Source organism: Scophthalmus maximus, chromosome 2 (genome assembly GCF_022379125.1).
Source record: "Scophthalmus maximus strain ysfricsl-2021 chromosome 2, ASM2237912v1, whole genome shotgun sequence".
NCBI lineage: Eukaryota > Metazoa > Chordata > Actinopteri > Pleuronectiformes > Scophthalmidae > Scophthalmus > Scophthalmus maximus.
Genome location: NC_061516.1, coordinates 29117011 through 29135359, shown reverse-complemented (window position 1 = coordinate 29135359; position 18349 = coordinate 29117011). Strand labels below are relative to the sequence as shown.

Below are 18349 nucleotides of genomic sequence, written 5' to 3'. Positions count from 1 at the left end.
CGCTCCTAGTGGCTGCACGTACCAATACAGTTGTTGCCTTTCTTCCGCAGGTTTTAGCGATTTACTTTTTCTTTGCTACGTCTTCATGTAAAGTTGCCTTCTTCTGCCTCTTAAGGACCAAAGCTTGGGAGGTACATCAAGAGCTGTACAACAACAAGCTCATGCTGGCAAAACAAATTGAGTTTAAATTATACATGTACAATAAATGTGCAGGGAAACATGTATCAGCTGGAGGGTTTGAGTGTTGTGACAGACGTTTATGCTCAATAATCTATAAAGCACAGCACAGAGGGTGTCATTGGTGTTTCTAACATGACCAGACCTTCAGCAGTTAAGTAGTTGTTTATTTAAGTGAGATTTGAATTCAAAAGTTGATAAGGATGATTGGGCAATAACAGTGTCTAAAACAAGTGAGCCAATGGGAGGAAAGGGTCAAAGTAACACAATAAAATACCTAATCAATATTATCTAAGGTTGTTTAAACCAGCCTTTGTTTTAAAACTAATTATTTAACAGAAAAGTAATTTACTTTTACGGAGTGGAATAAGTTAGTGACAGACAATGCCTCATGTGAACATTTTTTTATATAGTTTATTGAGTGTATGTTGCCAAATAAAAAAAACAACACCATTTAATAAAAGTTAGGATATGCATAATTAAGGTTCCAGCTTCTTCCAGCTATATTTTTTTCTCTCTTGAATCATGTGAAAATGTAAGCCCAGAATACATTACCCCACAGAAGCAGTGGGGTAATGTCTCGCTGGGGTTGGACAGGAGATGTGTCCTCTGGATGCATATTGACGTGTAATCAACCGGGGGCCCACGCACTGTCGACCAATCAGGTGGCGGAGGAGAGGCTGAGTCTGAACCGGCTGGCAGACACACCGGGGACGGAGCTTCGGCCGCAGCCCAGTCCTGCGGCGGTGACAGCACTGGAAGCGCCTGGACCACGTCCGGACCTCGCCGTCCCGTCTGTTTGGAGCGAGGTATAAAGTTTCTAGAAGCTTTCAATCGAGCCTACGTGGACTTTTAAAGCACCCGCTCCTGGCAAAGTTTTGCCGGGTGGATATTTTTCACCCTCTTCCATACTCCCGGATAGGATGGCTCGAATATTTTCAAGATAGCTAGGATACTAAAATGTACTTCCGGTAGGGACTTTCAAAAAGAAGTGTTGTGTGACCGGTATGTATAGCAATATGCTTTCTGTGGTTTTATCATGAAGACAAAGTGGAACTGCTTCCGGTCTTTTGGTAGCGCGCCATCGCTAGCTTGACGAGCCACTGGCGCTGCGGTGGCAGCAGGATTTAACTCGATGTCGCGTGGGATCGTTTTGCCGAGAGGACACTCCATCGAGTCCGGTACTTCTGTGGGCGTTGGTTCATCTGTCCGGGCCATTTATTGACAGCTTGAGTCGGAAAAAGAAAAAGAAAAAAGGCGGCTGAACTTCATCCAAATAGTTTAGGGCCGGTGGAGGGTGTGGAGGCGAAGTGTGACGCGTGACGTCATTCATAGTTTCGTTTGTCCAAATCAACAAGTGGCACTAAACTCACCTCATGCTGAAGTATTGGCTTGTTTGTAAATCTGACAAGTAACTCAAAGCCTTCACAGATACTTATTGAAAGGAGACAATATTTAATGCTCCATAATAGTCAATGATGAGATGGACTTTTCCAGTAGCACTTTGAGATTGCTTCTAGCAATGAAAAGTGCTCTATAAATGAAATTTATTATTATTATTATTATTGTTATTATTATTATTATTATTATTATTATTATTCCTGTGTGGGATCAGGGCAGAGCACAAATACCAAACATTATTTCTGATATTGAAACAATGTTGTACTTAAAGAGTGTGGTCATAAAATTGGCCACCTGGTTTTAAAAACTGCAGTGTCCCACTGGACATATCTCTTTGCTTAAGGCTGATGCTGTTTGTAGGGAGCAGGTCTGCAGTCTGCCAGAATCCAGATCGTTTCATTACACCGAGCATATGTGCTGCAGCCTTCATCACACTCTCCTTTGTACTTTGCACTATTTTCACATTTCCCTGTAGGCCGTTTAGGAATAAAAACTGAAAGTGTTTCACTTTCAAGAAGTTTTAGAATATAAGTGGCTGTAGAAAGAAAAAACAGGAGCATCTTGAACTTGAAACACTGTCAAAAAAATGTCTCTCCAGGACGCTACAGTATTTGCTGCTGACTCAGGAATTTGGGAAAGCTAATTCACCAATAAATGCCAAATTATCAGACACATGAGTGGAACAGTAATTCATAATTAACTTTCATTTCCTGAGAAATCTTTTGTGTTCATCCTGCTCTCTGTAACATTATTTTATCATGACTGAAACACATTGTTTGCTTTGGAAAGCTGATCAACAGATAATTAGAAAAAACTTGCATAACCAGTAAGCCGTTGGCCCAAAGGCTGAACTCTTAGGTGCGCGTTGATGGAAGCTAACACTGGATTCTTTGCATTGTCTTCCTGTCGTTGCTGTTTTGTTTACATGCTTTATGTGAAGCCATTAGGAGTTTTGGTTTGTGAATTTGCTTGAATACTATGGAGCGTCTTCTTTTTCAGATGGCTGACGGGGAGCTGGTGAAGAAGGTGCTGCGGGCCATCCTCCAGGCCAACAAGGGTGGAGTGTCACTGTCACGTCTCCAGTCAGAGTACAAGGAGCTCAACGGAGAGCAGATACCACATAAACAAATGGGGCACAACCACCTGGACACTCTGCTAGCCAGCATGCCCTCTGTAGTCCGCATGGAGCGCAACCGCTCTGGAGAGGTGTGTGTGTGTGTTTCACTAGTGCCACAAAAAACTGTATTCTGTGTCCCAGAAAAGAAATTGTTCATGTAACTGAAAAAAAGAGACTGATGACATGGGTTGCATCAGTTCAGATGACATCAGATGACATCAGTTCCAGTTCCATCTTGACCATATTATATATTATTATTTCCCCTTTTCTCTTCAGATGGTTTATTTCGCCTCAGGGGCCAATGAGACGGCCCATGTAGCCAAGGTGGTGGCTCGCCAGCGCAGCTCCAAGAAGACGGGCCGACCCCACATGGTCAACACCCAGATGAGGGTCAAACCAGCGGCACCACTTGTCCTCAATGGTAAGACAACGTAAGAAAAGAGACGTCAGCATAAGTACAAGATGTTTTAGGGTGAGGATCGATGCTGATATACATGTGGTGTGACACAAAATGCCTCATGACCTCCTGTCGTAAGTCCGGATATCACTGTAATAATAGAAAGAAAAAGTAAAAAGAAAAATCTCATATAAGTGCATCTAAGAAAGCTCAATATTATTACAGTAAGGGTTTAAAATGTATCAATGGTTAGTCCCTGTGTATATAGTTGCATATAGCGCATTACTGGAATCAGCCTACATGTAAAAGCATCCATCAGGCATTTTAATTGAGAATGAAAACTCCTTGTTGTTTCTAAAACAACAAGGACCTCAAAGAAACTCAAATCCAGTGCCAGTGCCCTCAGTGGAAGCTACAGCCCTGTCCTGTTCGTTATTTTCTAAGAATCATCTCTTTTTGAAATGCTCAAAGGCCTGGATGTGCCACTGACAACATGTCCTTGCTCTATAAAATCCTTCCTGTCCGCATTTTCATGATGAAAGAGCAGTTTTGCTCTCTGTCCATTGTTTTTAAAATGTATGATTAACTAATTATTATGAACTATTATGCTGTATTTTTTTCATCATACATTTACTCACAGCAAAATATTAGAGTTGATACCAGTGTATCCCCAAGTACACTTTGGCATGGAACTATATATTTCTTCTGTTGCTTCTTTTTGAATACTTCCCAACCTTTTCCAGACTCCTCTTGGTGCTACAAGGCAGCTAGTGTGTGTGTGTGTGTGTGGGTGTGTGCGTGTCGATTCTGTGACAATGCAACATTAGCAAAATGCTGCATGTCTGACAGGATGTGGATGAATGACTGACCTGTTTTTGCTGTTGCTCTGTGGAGAACTGCAGTTTCTTTGGCACTAAGAATATCACACACACCCAAGCAGACGGATACACAATGTTCATGGCTGCTCGGGTATCAAGCTAATATGTGTTCAAAGATGTCAGCACGCACACACACACACACACACACACACACACACACACACACACACACACACACACACACACACACACATACACACACACACACGCACACATACGCATGCACACACCTCTAAACCTTTTTCCTCAATTTCTGATTTTATATACTCCATACAGTCTTGCACATATGCAAACATACAATCATACACACAGAAGCGTGTACAAAAAATTCCCCTGCAATGCACACACCTCCGTTTGACTGTGATGCTGCAGAGTATTCCCAGGGATTCGGAGGAGGATGCAGGGACGTGAGAGAGGGAGGAGAAGAGGAGAGAGGAGCACTGGAAGCAAGAGTCAATAAAAGGCAGTGGGATGGTGAACTGGTAAGGAGGGATGGGGTGGACAGATGACAGGGAAGGAGGGAGTCAGAAAGAGGGAGAGTGGGGTGGGGTGTTGAGATTTTAGCCTAATAGAGCCTACAGCAGTTGAGACTCAGCTGCAAGCGAAAAGCAGCTGATTCACAAATAAACCTCTCCCCCTTTCTCTCTCTCTCTCTCTCTCTCTCTCTCTCTCTGTCTCGCTCCCTCTCTCCCTCGCATGCTCTCCTCCACCGTCTGGGGATATTGATATTCAGGCAGAGACAGACCAGGGATTGTGTGTCCGAGCCGGTGAGGTGATGCTGTGTCTGCTCTGATGTGTGTGTATTTGTAAGTGTGTGAGTGCTTGTCCTCGCCTGTATATGCATGAGAATCGAGCTGCCTGTATGAATGTGTAACTGCTGTGTTTCCGTAACATGTGTGAGTCTCTGGAAGATTTGTCGAGTAATCAATTGATGGATTTGTGAACTGATCGACTGCCAGTAGCTCATAGGGTATATAGGGGAATTGCCTGTTTATGAGTTTTTAAGATGTAGACTGATGAACTGGCTTGTTGTTGTTTTGTCAGTGGAAAGATGTACTGAGATTCAACAAGAGGACAGGATGAGAAAGCAGGAGAAAGTTCTAGACCTTGCTGGGGGAAAAAGAGATGGAGAAAAGAGTAAATGTATAAAGGAAACAAAAGGAGGAAGAATGGGTGAAGAAGAAGAAGAAGAAGGGGGAGTGTGGAGTGGAAATGACTAAGGGATATGCACAACAAGGTATATTGGTGATGTCACAGTGGAGAAATGTGATGTCATCCTGTGCTTGAATGTAACAACAAAGCGATAAATGGCTGGACTGGTTTGTACTGTGTTAGGATAATTGCACTTTGACTTTTGGACTTTTTATTAGAGACAGTTACTATCACTCATGACAGTGAGTGTGCCATCTGTAATGTACAGCAATATTAATATTGTCATACAATGTAATATTTTGTTGTTGCTCCTTGCTGGCTCGCTAATTGGAGCTATGATGTAATTCACCACAGCCACTGTGTATACAGATATCTAAGATCTATCCACAATATGGCACAGTGCCTTTCAGACTGATACGCTGCTCTCTCTCAAAATCAGGTTAAACACTGGGTTTCCTTAAAGTCCATAGTTTTACTTGTCTTGTCCCCCCCCCCCCTCTCTGTCTCTCTCTATGCAGCCAAACCTCAAACCTCACTGAGGCAGCCGAACCACCGCGGGCGAGGTGGGGGTAGAGGAGGAGGCGGAGGCCGAGGGGCAGGACATGGAGACTTCAGACAAACCAGGGATATGAGGGATGGCCAGTCAGAGAGTAAGACTGGGGCACATCCGAACAAGATGTCCAATCAGAACACACCCAACAGGAGAGGGAACCCACCTGCAGAGAAGTGAGTGAGGGTTTAGAAGTAGATGGAGCTGGATACATGGGGAATTTAACAGAGTAGAGACCTATTTATATAAAATCTGATTTGAAACAATTTGTTTGATCAACTTTATACCGTTTTGTGTTGGACAAAAATGTATTCTCATTTTACAACAAAATATAGATCTTGCAAGTGCAAATTAATTTCTACAGGCTTTTAGTTTGAATAGACCAACTTCCGCTTAGTTCAATTAATTAGACTTGGCCTTTCCACAGTTTGGGGAATTTATGGTGCAATTATCCGTGGAAGTCACCAACCAGGTTCCCACACTGCTTTGGAAATCCAAGTAGAGGAATGTGCACATACTCAATTTCCTGTAGACTCACTGTGCAGTGCAACCTGCTTTCAAAAATAATTTCTTTGACAGACTAAGATGGTTAGTCAGATGATTGAACTGAAATATGTCTTTGGGGGTTATTATAGATTTAAGAGTGGAGAATTTCATATCTCTAAATGGGCTAAGTTGTCTTTGCCACACGTGTGGTTTTTTTCACCCCGGGAGCGGGTGGTGGTGATGGCCACTTGCAAAGAGATTTAGCCATTGTTGTGTTTACAATACAAGAGGGTACAATAACTCCCTCTGAGCAGCGCTGCTTGGCCAGGGCAGACTGTATAGAAGAGTAATAGATAGAAGCCATACATGAGTTAACATGACCACCACTAGCTCTTGGCAAGTAAAGTTTGATTCAGAACTTGCAATGTTCCTGCTAAATTTTTGCTAAAGATGAAGCTATGGTTGTGGCCACAACATGATTGGCTGTGCAGTAGATTTGTATTTCCGTTGCCTCTGACAGTTGCAGATATTTAAACATGGCGGGAAAGCGAAAGCGAAAGGACACATTGAAGTTATCAAGATGTAGGGATTAAAAAAAAAAATCAATATATTCTTCATTTTGATAGGTCATGGAAAGTTGCAACAAGTGCTATCCCTAACACAATTTAAGTTAAAGACAGTATAAATTCCTATTAAATCCATGTTATATTTGTAGAAGTCCGGGAGAAACATGACAGTACGCATGTGCAAGCAGTGAACCAATGAACGACCTCATCGTTATGGTGATGTCTGTACCGTGTTGTCGGCCTCAGACATACCTCTAACGATGGCTATGTAGCAATAGCAAAACTTACAAATAGCTATGTTATGTGTTTTTGCCATTCTGTTCCAACAACAGCCAAAAATCAGTTTTAATCTTTCTTTCTTTCTGCCTCCCCCTACTCTCCTCCCACCTGTGTAGCCTGACCTGAAACAGAATAGTTTGGTGAATGGCAGCCTGGTTGAACTTTGTTGGTTAGTTTATGAGAGCAAATGGCCTCTCTGCTGCGGCGGCTGCTTATTCAGCACAGAGCTGATGATGTACTCTCTAATTTATTCTGGTTCTCGCTGTCTTTCTTCCCTTCACTCTCTCTTCCTCTGTACAAAATTATAGTTCCTAAAATCAGTACTCATTCAAATGGTCTTTGTCTTAATACTGCAACTGTCATATACAGTGACGCTTGAATGAGTTTAACACCTGATTCATTGTTGTTAAAGAAGCTGTCCAATATTGCTTGAGATCATCTATTACAATTGCTTAAACAGTTAATCAAGATTTATTCAGCTCATTGACTCATTCTCCAACTTCCATCCATCCATGGCTCTCTTCGTCCGTCCGCTGTGAAAACAACTGACATCAGTCCTCTGTCTGTCGCCATGGGGGTCCAGTGGTCCACTGGCTCTCTGCAGCACAATGGGGCAACAGGGTGGGAAGCCTTGTGTGTTGGCAGTGGACACAAGCCCAGAGCAGGGGGGTTGTGAGCCCTTTTTAATCCCCGCTCTATTCTCTGGTAGATTAACGCTTCTAAACCGACACAGAGTGAATCAGCACATCTCTCTGCATCCCTCTAGAACTTCCATTGGACTGCTTGTGTTTGTGTGTGTGTGTGTGTGTGTGTGTGTGTGTTCGTGTGTGTTCGTGTGTGTTCGTGTGTGTCCGTGTGTGTCCGTGTGTTCGTGTGTGTTCGCCACTACGGGATGCCTGGCAGTGTAAGTGGTAAATTCAACAAAAGAAATGAGACAGCATCAGTGAATTACAACAACTAACTTCTATTAAAATAACAGCAGGGGAGACGTGTAGAGGAGGCTTGTCTGTGCCCGGATAGAAGAGCAAACGTTGGCTCCACTTCGGACTATTCAAGCCATAATACAGAAAAGTTGTTCACACTCAAATCAGTTTACTTTGGCAAACTTTTTACAATAATGGAAGCAATATTTTAGAAATAAAAGTGCAGCTTTCAGTGTAACAGGCTCCAGAAAACCACTACTTAAACTAACAGATGCTGGGTGTGCCAACTGTAATCTAATTCCATTCAGCTGCATTGAGTTACTTTTGTTCCCTCAAAGTTGCAACATGGAAAAATGCTAATTTGACGTCTGATAGAGAAATTCTTCTATGAATAATATCTAATAATATTACCATTTTGCCAATATATTTTTTTAACTTTGCAGTGGCACTGCAAATTGTGGAACACTAAAGTTATTGGTCATAGTTTAGAAAGATACAAATCTACTCGAGTGGCCCAACCAAAGCCCATAAATATCTGAGGAGAGACCAGAAGACGTCAGTTTAGAGACACTGCCCATCCAATCTGAGGGAGCTTGAGGGGATCAGTCAGGTATAATAGGGTTAATTGACCAAATCTGAGTGTGCAAAGCTCGTAGAGACTAATTATGATTCTACCATGTACAGAATTATGGGTCTGAATAATTTTTGATTCATAATGTATGTACTATTGATTGTAGATTGATGGACAAAAAAAAATTGCAATTCTATCCATTTACAATTAGATTTACAAAACAATAAAGTGTACAAGAAAGTGCTTCTCTTTTAATTTCCCTTGGTGAGCCAGACGTTGTGGTTGAAGAGATAGAGGGGAGATAATAGGCTTAATCAAGAGAGACGGTTGAAATGTTCAAACAAAGTTGTAACTGTATCATTTAGGTAACTGACCTGAACAACAGGTGTGTTAAGGATGGGAAGAAGAGGATATGGGAGGGCTGGCAGAGGTAGAAGATTGAGCTTTAAGATAAAACTACTGAAAAAGTAATTGTTATGAGTACGAAAAGAGCTGGATGTTTGACATAATATGGAGATCTTTCCCTGTAGTCTCAGGAGCACCTAATATAACACATACAGTGCAATGTAGTACCCAGTGTGCACTATCCCAATAACCATTGTTCTAAACCAATCAGGGTTGGAGACAGTTTGATTAATGGGCGTGGTTCTGAAAACAAAACCAAAACAATACTCTGAGTCATTTTAGAAGATTTCAGACTGTGCTTTGAATAATAAGAGATGAAGTAATGGTTTGAGATGCAGCAAAGAACAAGACCTAGCCAAGCCATAAACTTAGTATTTTCTTTAACTGTATGTCACTATATGGTATGGAGGTTCAGAAATTTGGGGAAAAAATGTGGTCCCAGTTTGTCTTCTTCTCATCCAGAGCCCTAAGAAAGAAATGTGCTCTATTTTGTCCAGGTCAGACAAGAGGATGACCCTGCCATCACGGTTTCACAAGGAGGTACAAGCTCACCTTTCCAGGAACCCCCCACAGACTGGTCGTAAGTAGGACAGGTTGCTTTTTTATTACTCTCTAAATACATTTTGTGTCGCCTGTTTTGTACCTCGAAATTAACAGAAATGTTGCCAAGACCTGTATGAACAATTAAGTGGTGACTAGATCCTCTAAGAGGAATATCTTGGGTTGGGAATATCCCTCACTATGGTTAGACATTATGATTTTCCATTAGGTTTTTCTTTATTGATTCAGATTGCGTACTCTCAAGACGCATGCTGTTGTTTTTTGGAGAAAAAACACACTGTGCAATCCAGTAGTTTCAGAGGCACACGTGTGAGTTATCTCTCTTATGTTTTGTTTCTCCAGCCCCCTTGAATCTGAATGAAAACCTCAGCTCGGGGAAAGGAAAGCCCTACAACCCTCAGCAGGTCCAGGGACGCATTAGGGAGATCCTGGGGAAGTACAGTAACGGGTTCTGGGTATCGAAGCTCCCTCAGATCTACAGAGAGCTGTACAAACAGGACCTGCCCACTGAAGCCATCAAAGACCTGGACACCTGGACTCACATATGCACTGTATTTATTTTTATACTTTACTCTACGCTTTTCTGTTGCCAAGTGATAATTGCAAATGATAAGTTTTGTGATAAATTGGTAAAAATTGAAATATTTAATTTTAAAATGAAATTTCACATGCAGTGTGTCCCCAAACACAATACTAGGTTATCTTCTACACTGACACAAATATTGTTTCAAGTTTGGATGAGAGGGCAAGAGAAAGAGAACATTTTGAAGCTCTCATGACCCAGGACAACAAATGTATACCAATTCTAAAAATGCATTATTGTAAACAACAATAACTTGTTTGTTGCCATGTATGGTCTTTTATAATGTGTCATTTCACTCTCCTGTTCTAGGTAGAGAAAACCTGCAGCAGCAACCCAACAGAGCTGCTCCTCTACCCTGCCAAGGACCCAACCAACACATCCACCCCTTCACCCATCCTTCGCCCAAACTCCACCACTGCCCCTGTCCCTGCTTCAAACGCCCCTACAGATAAACCCTTGCCTTCCCCTGCCCAACCGAGACCCCCCACCGCCCATCTGACTCGCTCTGGTTCTCACTCTCCTCCGTCTCCGCCATCGTCTTCCTCGTCCCCCAGCCCTCCTTCCTCCCCTGCCACCCTCAGCCCCGACCTGAGGCTGAAACTGGAAGAGCTGCTGGTGAAGTACTCCAACGGCCTGTGGGCACACGCGCTGCCAAAGCTCTTTCAGGACACCTACAAAGTCAGTAACACTTTAAAACACTATCATATACATGTCGTATCTTAATTTTGATGCAAGTTGCATTTAATATTTGTTTTATATTTAACTTTATTCATTTACAAGACCAAACTGCCCAGACATGTTCTGGAGAACCTTCACCTCCTTTCCGACATCTGCACTATTGACTACCCGATGCCCGACAACCCCAAGAGGGCCATCCTGTACAGGAGGAGCAGCACAGGAGATGGAGGAGGAGAGGATGAGAACTGCACCAGGAGGAATTCCTCGACCAGTGAAGAGGAGCTGAGGGTGAGGCAGGAGCTGGGGAGAAGGCTCAGTAACCAGGCGGTGCCTTCTCTGCAAATACCCAAAGAGGAGTACCCCTCTGTGCTGGTGGTGGAGGCCACCAACACCAATGGCGTTGTACTCAGGTAGGAGAGAACTGTGGGTATGAACGTGCTGCAAGATTTCACATATCCTAATTCTCTCACACTCCCTCGTCCTCTCTCAGGTACATTGGTGAGGGTTACTCCCAAGCCCAGGAGTCCATGGAGGATGAAATGAGGGAGTTTTATGGCCTGGACAAAAGCACTCTGCCTCCTTTGTCATCTCCATCCTCAGGCCAACTTGTTGCTGTCAGAGCGGAGGAGGAAGAGGAGATCCTGAGGGCGCAAGTCTGCGAGGTCGTGGCCGACAAGGTCAAGGTGAGAGAAAACTGAAAGTAAGCAAGGATACTGGTGATGGAAGATTCATTTTGCACAAATGAAAAGTAAATAGTGAGGATGAGAATGACTTTGACCAGATTTTGGAAAGGTTATGATGATTTACTCTCAAATTACTTCACAAGGTTGTTGTTGGTTGATTTTAAATCATATTATTTAGACAAAAAGCTGCAGGCATTTTATTTTATTTGAGTTGCCATCATTGGAAGAGAGGAAATAATTATGATCCCTGGGTTCTTTGCCTGTGGCTCTGTAGGTGTACTATGTGGATCACGGCTTCTCGGAGGCGATAAGTAAAACCAAAGTGTTTGAGCTTCACGAGAAGTTTTTCAAACTGCCTTTCCAGGCAACCAAGTGTAAACTAGCAGGTGAGTCTGAATCAGCACATCATCCGGCCAGACGCTTCTCCTGATTTCCTTTTGTCACGAACATTTGGTTTCTTGTTCAAATTGATGTAACCGTGTGGGTGTGTCCAGGTCTGGAGCCATTCTGTCAGGAGCCTGCAGTGCTGAAGAAGTTTGAGATGATGGCAAGTGGTAGGATCCTGCTGGCTGAGATCCTGGAGAGAGGGCAGATCCCTCTGTCCGTCCTGTACGACACGTCACAGGATGATGATGTCAACATCAACGCTGCCTGCATGAAAGCTTTGCGGGACAAGACGCTAGCAAGCCCGTTACAGGTACAGAAGACAAATGTGTGTGTACTGTACGCCTGTGTGAGCGCATACAGCACACTAACCTTCCATCAGTTGCTCTCCTCAGGTGAACAGCGCTTATATGAATGTGACTGTCAGCAGCGTCTGCTCAGACGGGACCATCTACTGTCAACTGCCCTCCAGAGGCCTCGCCAAGCTGAATGAAATACTGGAGAATATAGAGACATACTTCCACTCACAGGTTAGCACCATGCTACATTTGATCTCTGAATATATTGTGTAGATCAAAAACTTTTAAAAACCCATTAATGAGCTTCGCTGTTGCACTGGTTGACATGTTCCCTCATTAATACAAACATAGTCACTGTAGTTTAGATTGAGTACATCCCACAGCCCTGTCCTGCTGCTGTTAATACTCATTTGAGCACCAAATACTTATTAATCCGGAGCAGAAAGTAGTCGCCAATAAGTGCTCTATTTACTCTTATTTAACTTGTGAAACTAAAAAAAAGTGTTGAGGAAATAAAAAAAATATTTTTGAGCTTTAGGTCTTAAGTGGAATTCAGTGAGCCCAGCTGTGTGTGTCAGTGAGAGGTTTTTAAAACACCTGACAGCCCTTTTCATTGGCTTCTGTATTCTCTCGCCATTTTTTTCTTTCTTGTCAGCCTTTTTTTTTGTGTAGCTTCACATGGCAACCTTGCGTCAGGCGGTCCAGTAATTGCATCAGTGTCTATGTCTATTTATGTATAGTTATTTATATAGAATTGGTACATGGGGTGCACACAAATGTGTTGCGCACTCCTGACTGGAAATGAGATAAGAAAAGTATTTCCCCTCCTTCCCACGTGCTTATGCATCTGGAAAGAAGCTGTGTTTGTCCCAGCATGTATAGTCAGCCTGCATATTATCAGGAATTGAATGTAGTAAGCTCCCTGATTCATTTTAAAAGCCTTTTGAGAATGTTTTCTGTGTTGCTTTTGTCAGGCGGAGTTGTGGACAGATTGAGATTAGGTTGATAATCTGGAGTTAAGACATTGCCAAGCCACTTAATCTGTTGGCAGCACAGTGGAGCGGATGCTTTTTCTAGATGTCCCACTGCTGTCCTTTAAAGCTTGTAGCTGGAATCTCGATAACTCTTTACGTCAGTGTTTAGGTACAAACACAGCGTGGAGTCTGTTAATGTCTTTTACCAGCACCAGTGCCCAGGGCCAAGAGAAGGAGCACAGGCACCCGAAGGAGGCACTTTAAGTTTTAGGATACTCAAATTGAATCTTTGTGAAAGATCCAGGAAAAACACCAGTTCTGTGGATGGTAAAGATAATCTCTGGAGGATCTTCAACAAAAATCATATTCTTGTGTGCTTTAAACCTAGTAACACATTAAGTCAAAGACTGGTTCACCCCTAAAACCACACACCTTGTGGATAACTATGAAGTGGATGAATGAGAATCTCCACAGACTTGCTGCAGAGATAGGTCTATGGCATTGCCATTCATAATTCTGACATATGCTATCAACAACATTTCCAATTTCACCTAATTATAAATCTTAATTCATAGTAATAGCTGTGTACACCTGCAGTATACTGGGTGGACCTGTAGAGAATGTTGTGTGAGCTTTTACAGTATCATTTTTATTGCGGCCATAAAGCAGCAGTTACAAATTAGACTCAGTGACCTCACCAGCTCAGGGGAAATATGGCCAGACTTATCTGTGATGCCAACTCAGGTTTCTTGATGACACATGATGATGATATATTGTTCCATTTTTATTTTGTTCAAGGTAACATCAGAGTTCCTGGTATCCAGACCTTTTTGTGGGAAAATATGTATGTCTCGCTACAAAGGCAAATGGTCTCGTGTAGAGGTGAGACGCCACTGTCCCTGCAGTTCAGACTGTGAATTATTAAACATGTCCAATTATGGTTATTCTTAGCCTGAAAAAAGAAATAAAGTCACAAATGCATTTGCATCTGGTTCATTGAGCTGAGATCAAAATATTTTTTCTGTCTTTAGATCACCAACCTGCATGGCACCAGAGTGTTGGACATCCTGTTTATCGATGTAGGTGTCCAGGCATCTGTAGAGGTGTTTGAGCTGAGAGAGATCCCACCGCTATTCCTCCGTGACCTTATGGCGATCCCGCCACAGGTCAGCAGCTGAGTCTTTCATACACATTCATTGAAAAACCGCCAAGTTAAACCAATTATTCAAAGATTTTTATTTAATGTACTACTATAGTTGTGTGTAATTCCTCGCTTCCTGATACTGCACATCCTGTAACCAAATGACATCCAACAACCGGTGTTTAGGCTGTGAAGTGCTGTCTAGCAGACCTGAGTGTCAGTGTTGGATCCTGGACTCCAGATGTTGTCCAGTGGCTTCGAGAGAAAGTGCTCAACATCACTGACTGTAGCATGAAGGTAAACGTCTGTCAGCCCTTCTTAAAAATGGTTGCAGCTTCACTTCCTCTGTCTTCCTCTTACACACGTGTATTTCACATTAATCTTTTTGTTGCCCCCCAAGGTTGCGAAGGTGGATGAAACCAAGCGCTGCATCTACGTCCACTTGTTCACTGATAAGAACTTCCACGACACAGCCCGCAGCCTCAACTATCAGATGGCGCAGTCGGACCTGTTCAAACAGCAACCAGATGTTTTCCTGACCAGTCACAGGTTTCTGCTGCTTTTGTTTATCTTTTTTTCTGCTTCACTGTCTAGCTTCACTTTCTATCTATTACATTAAATCTCTTGTTTGTGTGGTAATTTCATTTCACAGCTCTGCTAAGATCTTCACAACCACTTCATCCTCTAAGACAAATAGTACGAGTGACTCCACTAATGGCAATACAACGTCAACTACTGTCCCAGCAAAGCCTAATCTGAGAAGGGCTCTACCAGGACCCAGAGGAGGTGGAGGAGGAAACACAACCAGCAACACTCCACAAGACACACCATCACCCCCCTCAACCTCTCTCCAGCTGCCACCACTACTAGAGCTGCCCCCAGCTGGTAATGATGATAGAAACTACTTATCATCGTGTAGTATCTAGTTTTTAATAGATAGTATTTTATATAAAAAAGCCACGTATGCATCAGTGCAATTCAGCAACAAAACACGTAAATTGAAAGAGGTTTAATTGAATCTTCTTCTTCTCAGGAAACAACATAGACGTATATGTATCAGTGGCGTGCCATCCAGGTCACTTTGTGCTGCAGCCCTGGAGAGATATGTACAAACTGGTGGTGTTGATGGGAGAAATGATTCTTTACTACAATAAAACCGAAGAGAAATCGCTCAACATCGAGAAGAATCAGATTTATGCTGCCAAAGTGGACAACAAGTGAGTGAAGGAATGTCATTTCATGAAAACAGTTGGCACAAGTGAAATTTTAATCAAAGCTGTTAAGTTTTGGAACAGACTAAATCCTGCTTTTGAACACTGAGACTTAGGCCTCAAAGCTAGAAAATAATGAATGTTTAGTAATGGTAACTACTCTTCCTCCTTTTCTTCTCTCAGCTGGCATCGTGTGTTAGTGAAGGGAGTTCTGACCAATGGCTTGGTGTCTGTCTATGAGTTGGACTATGGTAAACATGAGCTGGTGAGCTGCACCCAGCTCAGACCTCTGATCAAGGAGTTCAGACAGCTGCCGTTTCAGGGAATCACTGCTCAGCTGGCTGGTGAGTGGAGTCGAGCTACCAGAATACAGTCTGATGCTGTCACTAATGTCATACCCGAACCCTACTTTATTCCATGACGTTGTCCCAAGTGTCAAAACAATCTTATTAGTCAAAATTATGAATTATGTCACTTGTGGTTCTCTGAAGGTGTGAGGCACTAACCATGAATCTCAGCACCTCCTGGGTCGAGGATGAATGCAGTGCCATTCCCCATCTCTCTCACTTCTCTACCGACGCTCTCTGCTGATGAAACTAATATGCTATTTAAAAATTTAAATGGAAAATTAACAAATAAATGCTAATCATGATAAAAATACAAGGCTAACTAAACTTAACACTGCTTTGCTTACTTTTGAAGCAGCCTAGAAAAAAAAGTAGCATTTAATTGTATTTAATGTCAGTTAGACCTTATTATGCACTGACAGTGATAGCATCCTATGACATGCCATTTGTAAATGTCATATTACTACCATCTGATAATTAATCTAATAATAATCATAGAAGGTAATAAAGAAGCATATTCCCATTCTTCTACTTTCTGTTGCTTTTGAGGAAACGTATGTTTGCCTACTGTTTTCTTTTATGTAGTGCTGATATTAACATATCATCTTTGTCATTCATGTGAGAGTGAATTTGATCTCATAACTGAAGTTTTCCTCTGTCACCGCTCACAGGAGTGAAGCCGAGGCAGTGGTCAGAAGAAGCCTCCATCGTTTTCAGGAACCACGTGGAGAAGAAACCACTCGTGGCCCAGCTGGAGGCGCTACATGAAGCCACCAACCCGTGGGACAGAAAGTTGACAGTCTTCCTGGTCGACACGTCGCAGGAAGAAAGAGACATCTGGGTGCATGACATCATGGCTGAGTTTGCTGAGGAGATTACCAATGAGTTGTAGACAAAAGGAGATAGTCAACAAGTCTTACTGGTCAAGCAGTTGTCCTCTTGCGCAATGAAGACAACATGAGATGTGGACAGGTGAAATAGGAGAAGCTTATCCATATTTATCTATCTAACATTTAGGGAGACTAAAAGTAGAAGGAAGAAAAGAAGAAAGGAATGAAATCATGAAGGAGAAGTTAGAGAGGTTATGAGCAGAAGGGAAATTGGGAGGTTTTATAGTATGTTGAGACTGGCATTGACTAAAAGACAAGAAGTGTCGGCGTAGTAGCCACTTTCTTGTTGTTAGGGGCTGTACAGTGAAGGATGTCGTGATGTGATTCTTAGTGACTGCAGTGTGACCCTTGGATAATACACCATGCATGATGTTAAGTCCAAACTTGCTACAAAGACATTTACAGTTAAAATAAAAAGAAACTGTTAAGTCTATCCATTATGATTCACCATACATTCTTATAACATATGGTATGGGCTTAAATCCGAAGCAGCATCCTAAAGTAGCGTGAGCACCTTCAGTTTCAGTGTGTGTCATTCTGAGGACGCCTGTATACCTTCAACCCTGCTAATGTGAGCACCAAGCAAAGGGGACAAAATATTCCAATGTACTCACATGCAAGGAAAACTTTTATGCATTTGGATTTTATGCAATGTGATTGTCGTAACGTTTACAAAAGCTACAGAGCAGACATTTCCCCAAAGAGGGGGAGAGATTGACGAGTCAGTGAGTTATGGGAGATGGACAAAGGGAAAATTTGACCTTCTTGGTAATTGATGGGAAGTGTCTTGTTTTAGCAGTTTGGCCCTCTTTAGTACATCCATGCTGACACATATTCTGCTGTGCTTACTGGACAAGCAAGACAAAAGTTAATAGGGTTGTGTTATATAAAATTCAGATTTTAGTGGTGAATCCTGCACTGTCAATAAGTTGTGGTTTGGGATTTTCCAGTCGACTGAGAGACTGAACTGAAGGTTGAAAAAAGCATCACATTGGTTACATCGTAACTTCTTGTAAACAATATAAGTGTGACTTTTTCAAAATAATTTTTTGAAGAAAAAAACAAAACCACTAACATAACAGTAAAACCCAGGTCCTAGCTCATCCATCTCCTCTTCAACTGTGAAACACTGACGCAGTTACTTTCAGGCCATTATGGTTCTCTCCTTTCTTATTCCGTGACATCAGTACTCTCATTTCAGTAGATTTCATGTGCTGCATGTTGCAGATGTTTCTGAGTTGTGTGCACATTTGGTTTGATGTTATAATAAGAAGAAGATTAAGTTGCCAGACATTTTATGCTAGGAGATATTCAAATAGAAGATAATTTAACATTCTGCTCATGGCTGGTTAAAGTGACACCATCAAATGTTGGCCTGATGTGAGATTTTAATCTGAAATGTGACACAACCGCACCATGTTTTTGGATGTGAAATTGCTTCTCCAATTCTTTGACAATGAACTTGACAAAGCTCATAGCTGCATTGTTGTTAACAATTGAAAAGTGACATGAATTTAATTTATATTTAACTTATATTGGCTAGATGATAATTATTACGTTACCATCTCCATTTTCTTTAACATTGACCAGGAGGTAATAAAAGAGATGTTTTTTTGGAATAAAGTCTGTATGAAAGGTTTAAATGTTGTCAGTTCATTTTATTGTCTCTTGCACTGTCATTAAAGTGAGTGTCATG

The 18349-nt window shown here is 42.1% G+C and overlaps 1 protein-coding gene across 5 annotated transcripts; it reads left to right on the top strand.

The window, feature by feature from the left end:
- The first annotated feature begins 846 nt into the window (after positions 1–846).
- tdrd7b (tudor domain containing 7 b) lies at positions 847–18296 on the top strand. Of its 5 annotated transcripts, none has more exons than XM_035626550.2 (22): positions 847–986; positions 2578–2784; positions 2972–3116; positions 4343–4452; positions 4704–4737; positions 5641–5848; positions 9400–9482; positions 9806–10014; positions 10356–10724; positions 10827–11134; positions 11215–11407; positions 11682–11793; positions 11902–12104; positions 12187–12321; positions 13863–13946; positions 14096–14230; positions 14392–14502; positions 14606–14754; positions 14858–15090; positions 15239–15422; positions 15600–15760; positions 16435–18296. In XM_035626550.2, the coding sequence occupies exons 2-22, from the start codon at positions 2578–2580 to the stop codon at positions 16653–16655; spliced, it is 3594 nt and encodes a 1197-aa protein (XP_035482443.2). In that variant the 5' UTR covers positions 847–986; the 3' UTR covers positions 16656–18296. The 5 variants fall into 5 exon arrangements, with proteins under 5 accessions (XP_035482443.2, XP_035482444.2, XP_035482445.2 ...); XM_035626552.2 differs by lacking the exon at positions 847–986 and adding an exon at positions 1291–1358; XM_035626551.2 differs by lacking the exons at positions 4343–4452; positions 4704–4737.
- Positions 18297–18349: the final 53 nt, after the last annotated feature.

Coding starts and splice junctions, on each gene's coding strand:
- tdrd7b (XM_035626550.2), top strand. CDS start 2,578: ATGGCTGACGGGGAGCTGGTGAAGAAGGTGCTGCGGGCCATCCTCCAG. Junction 5,849..9,399: donor GGGAACCCACCTGCAGAGAA/GTGAGTGAGGGT, acceptor TATTTTGTCCAG/GTCAGACAAGAGGATGACCC. Junction 10,015..10,355: donor CCTGGACTCACATATGCACT/GTATTTATTTTT, acceptor CTCCTGTTCTAG/GTAGAGAAAACCTGCAGCAG.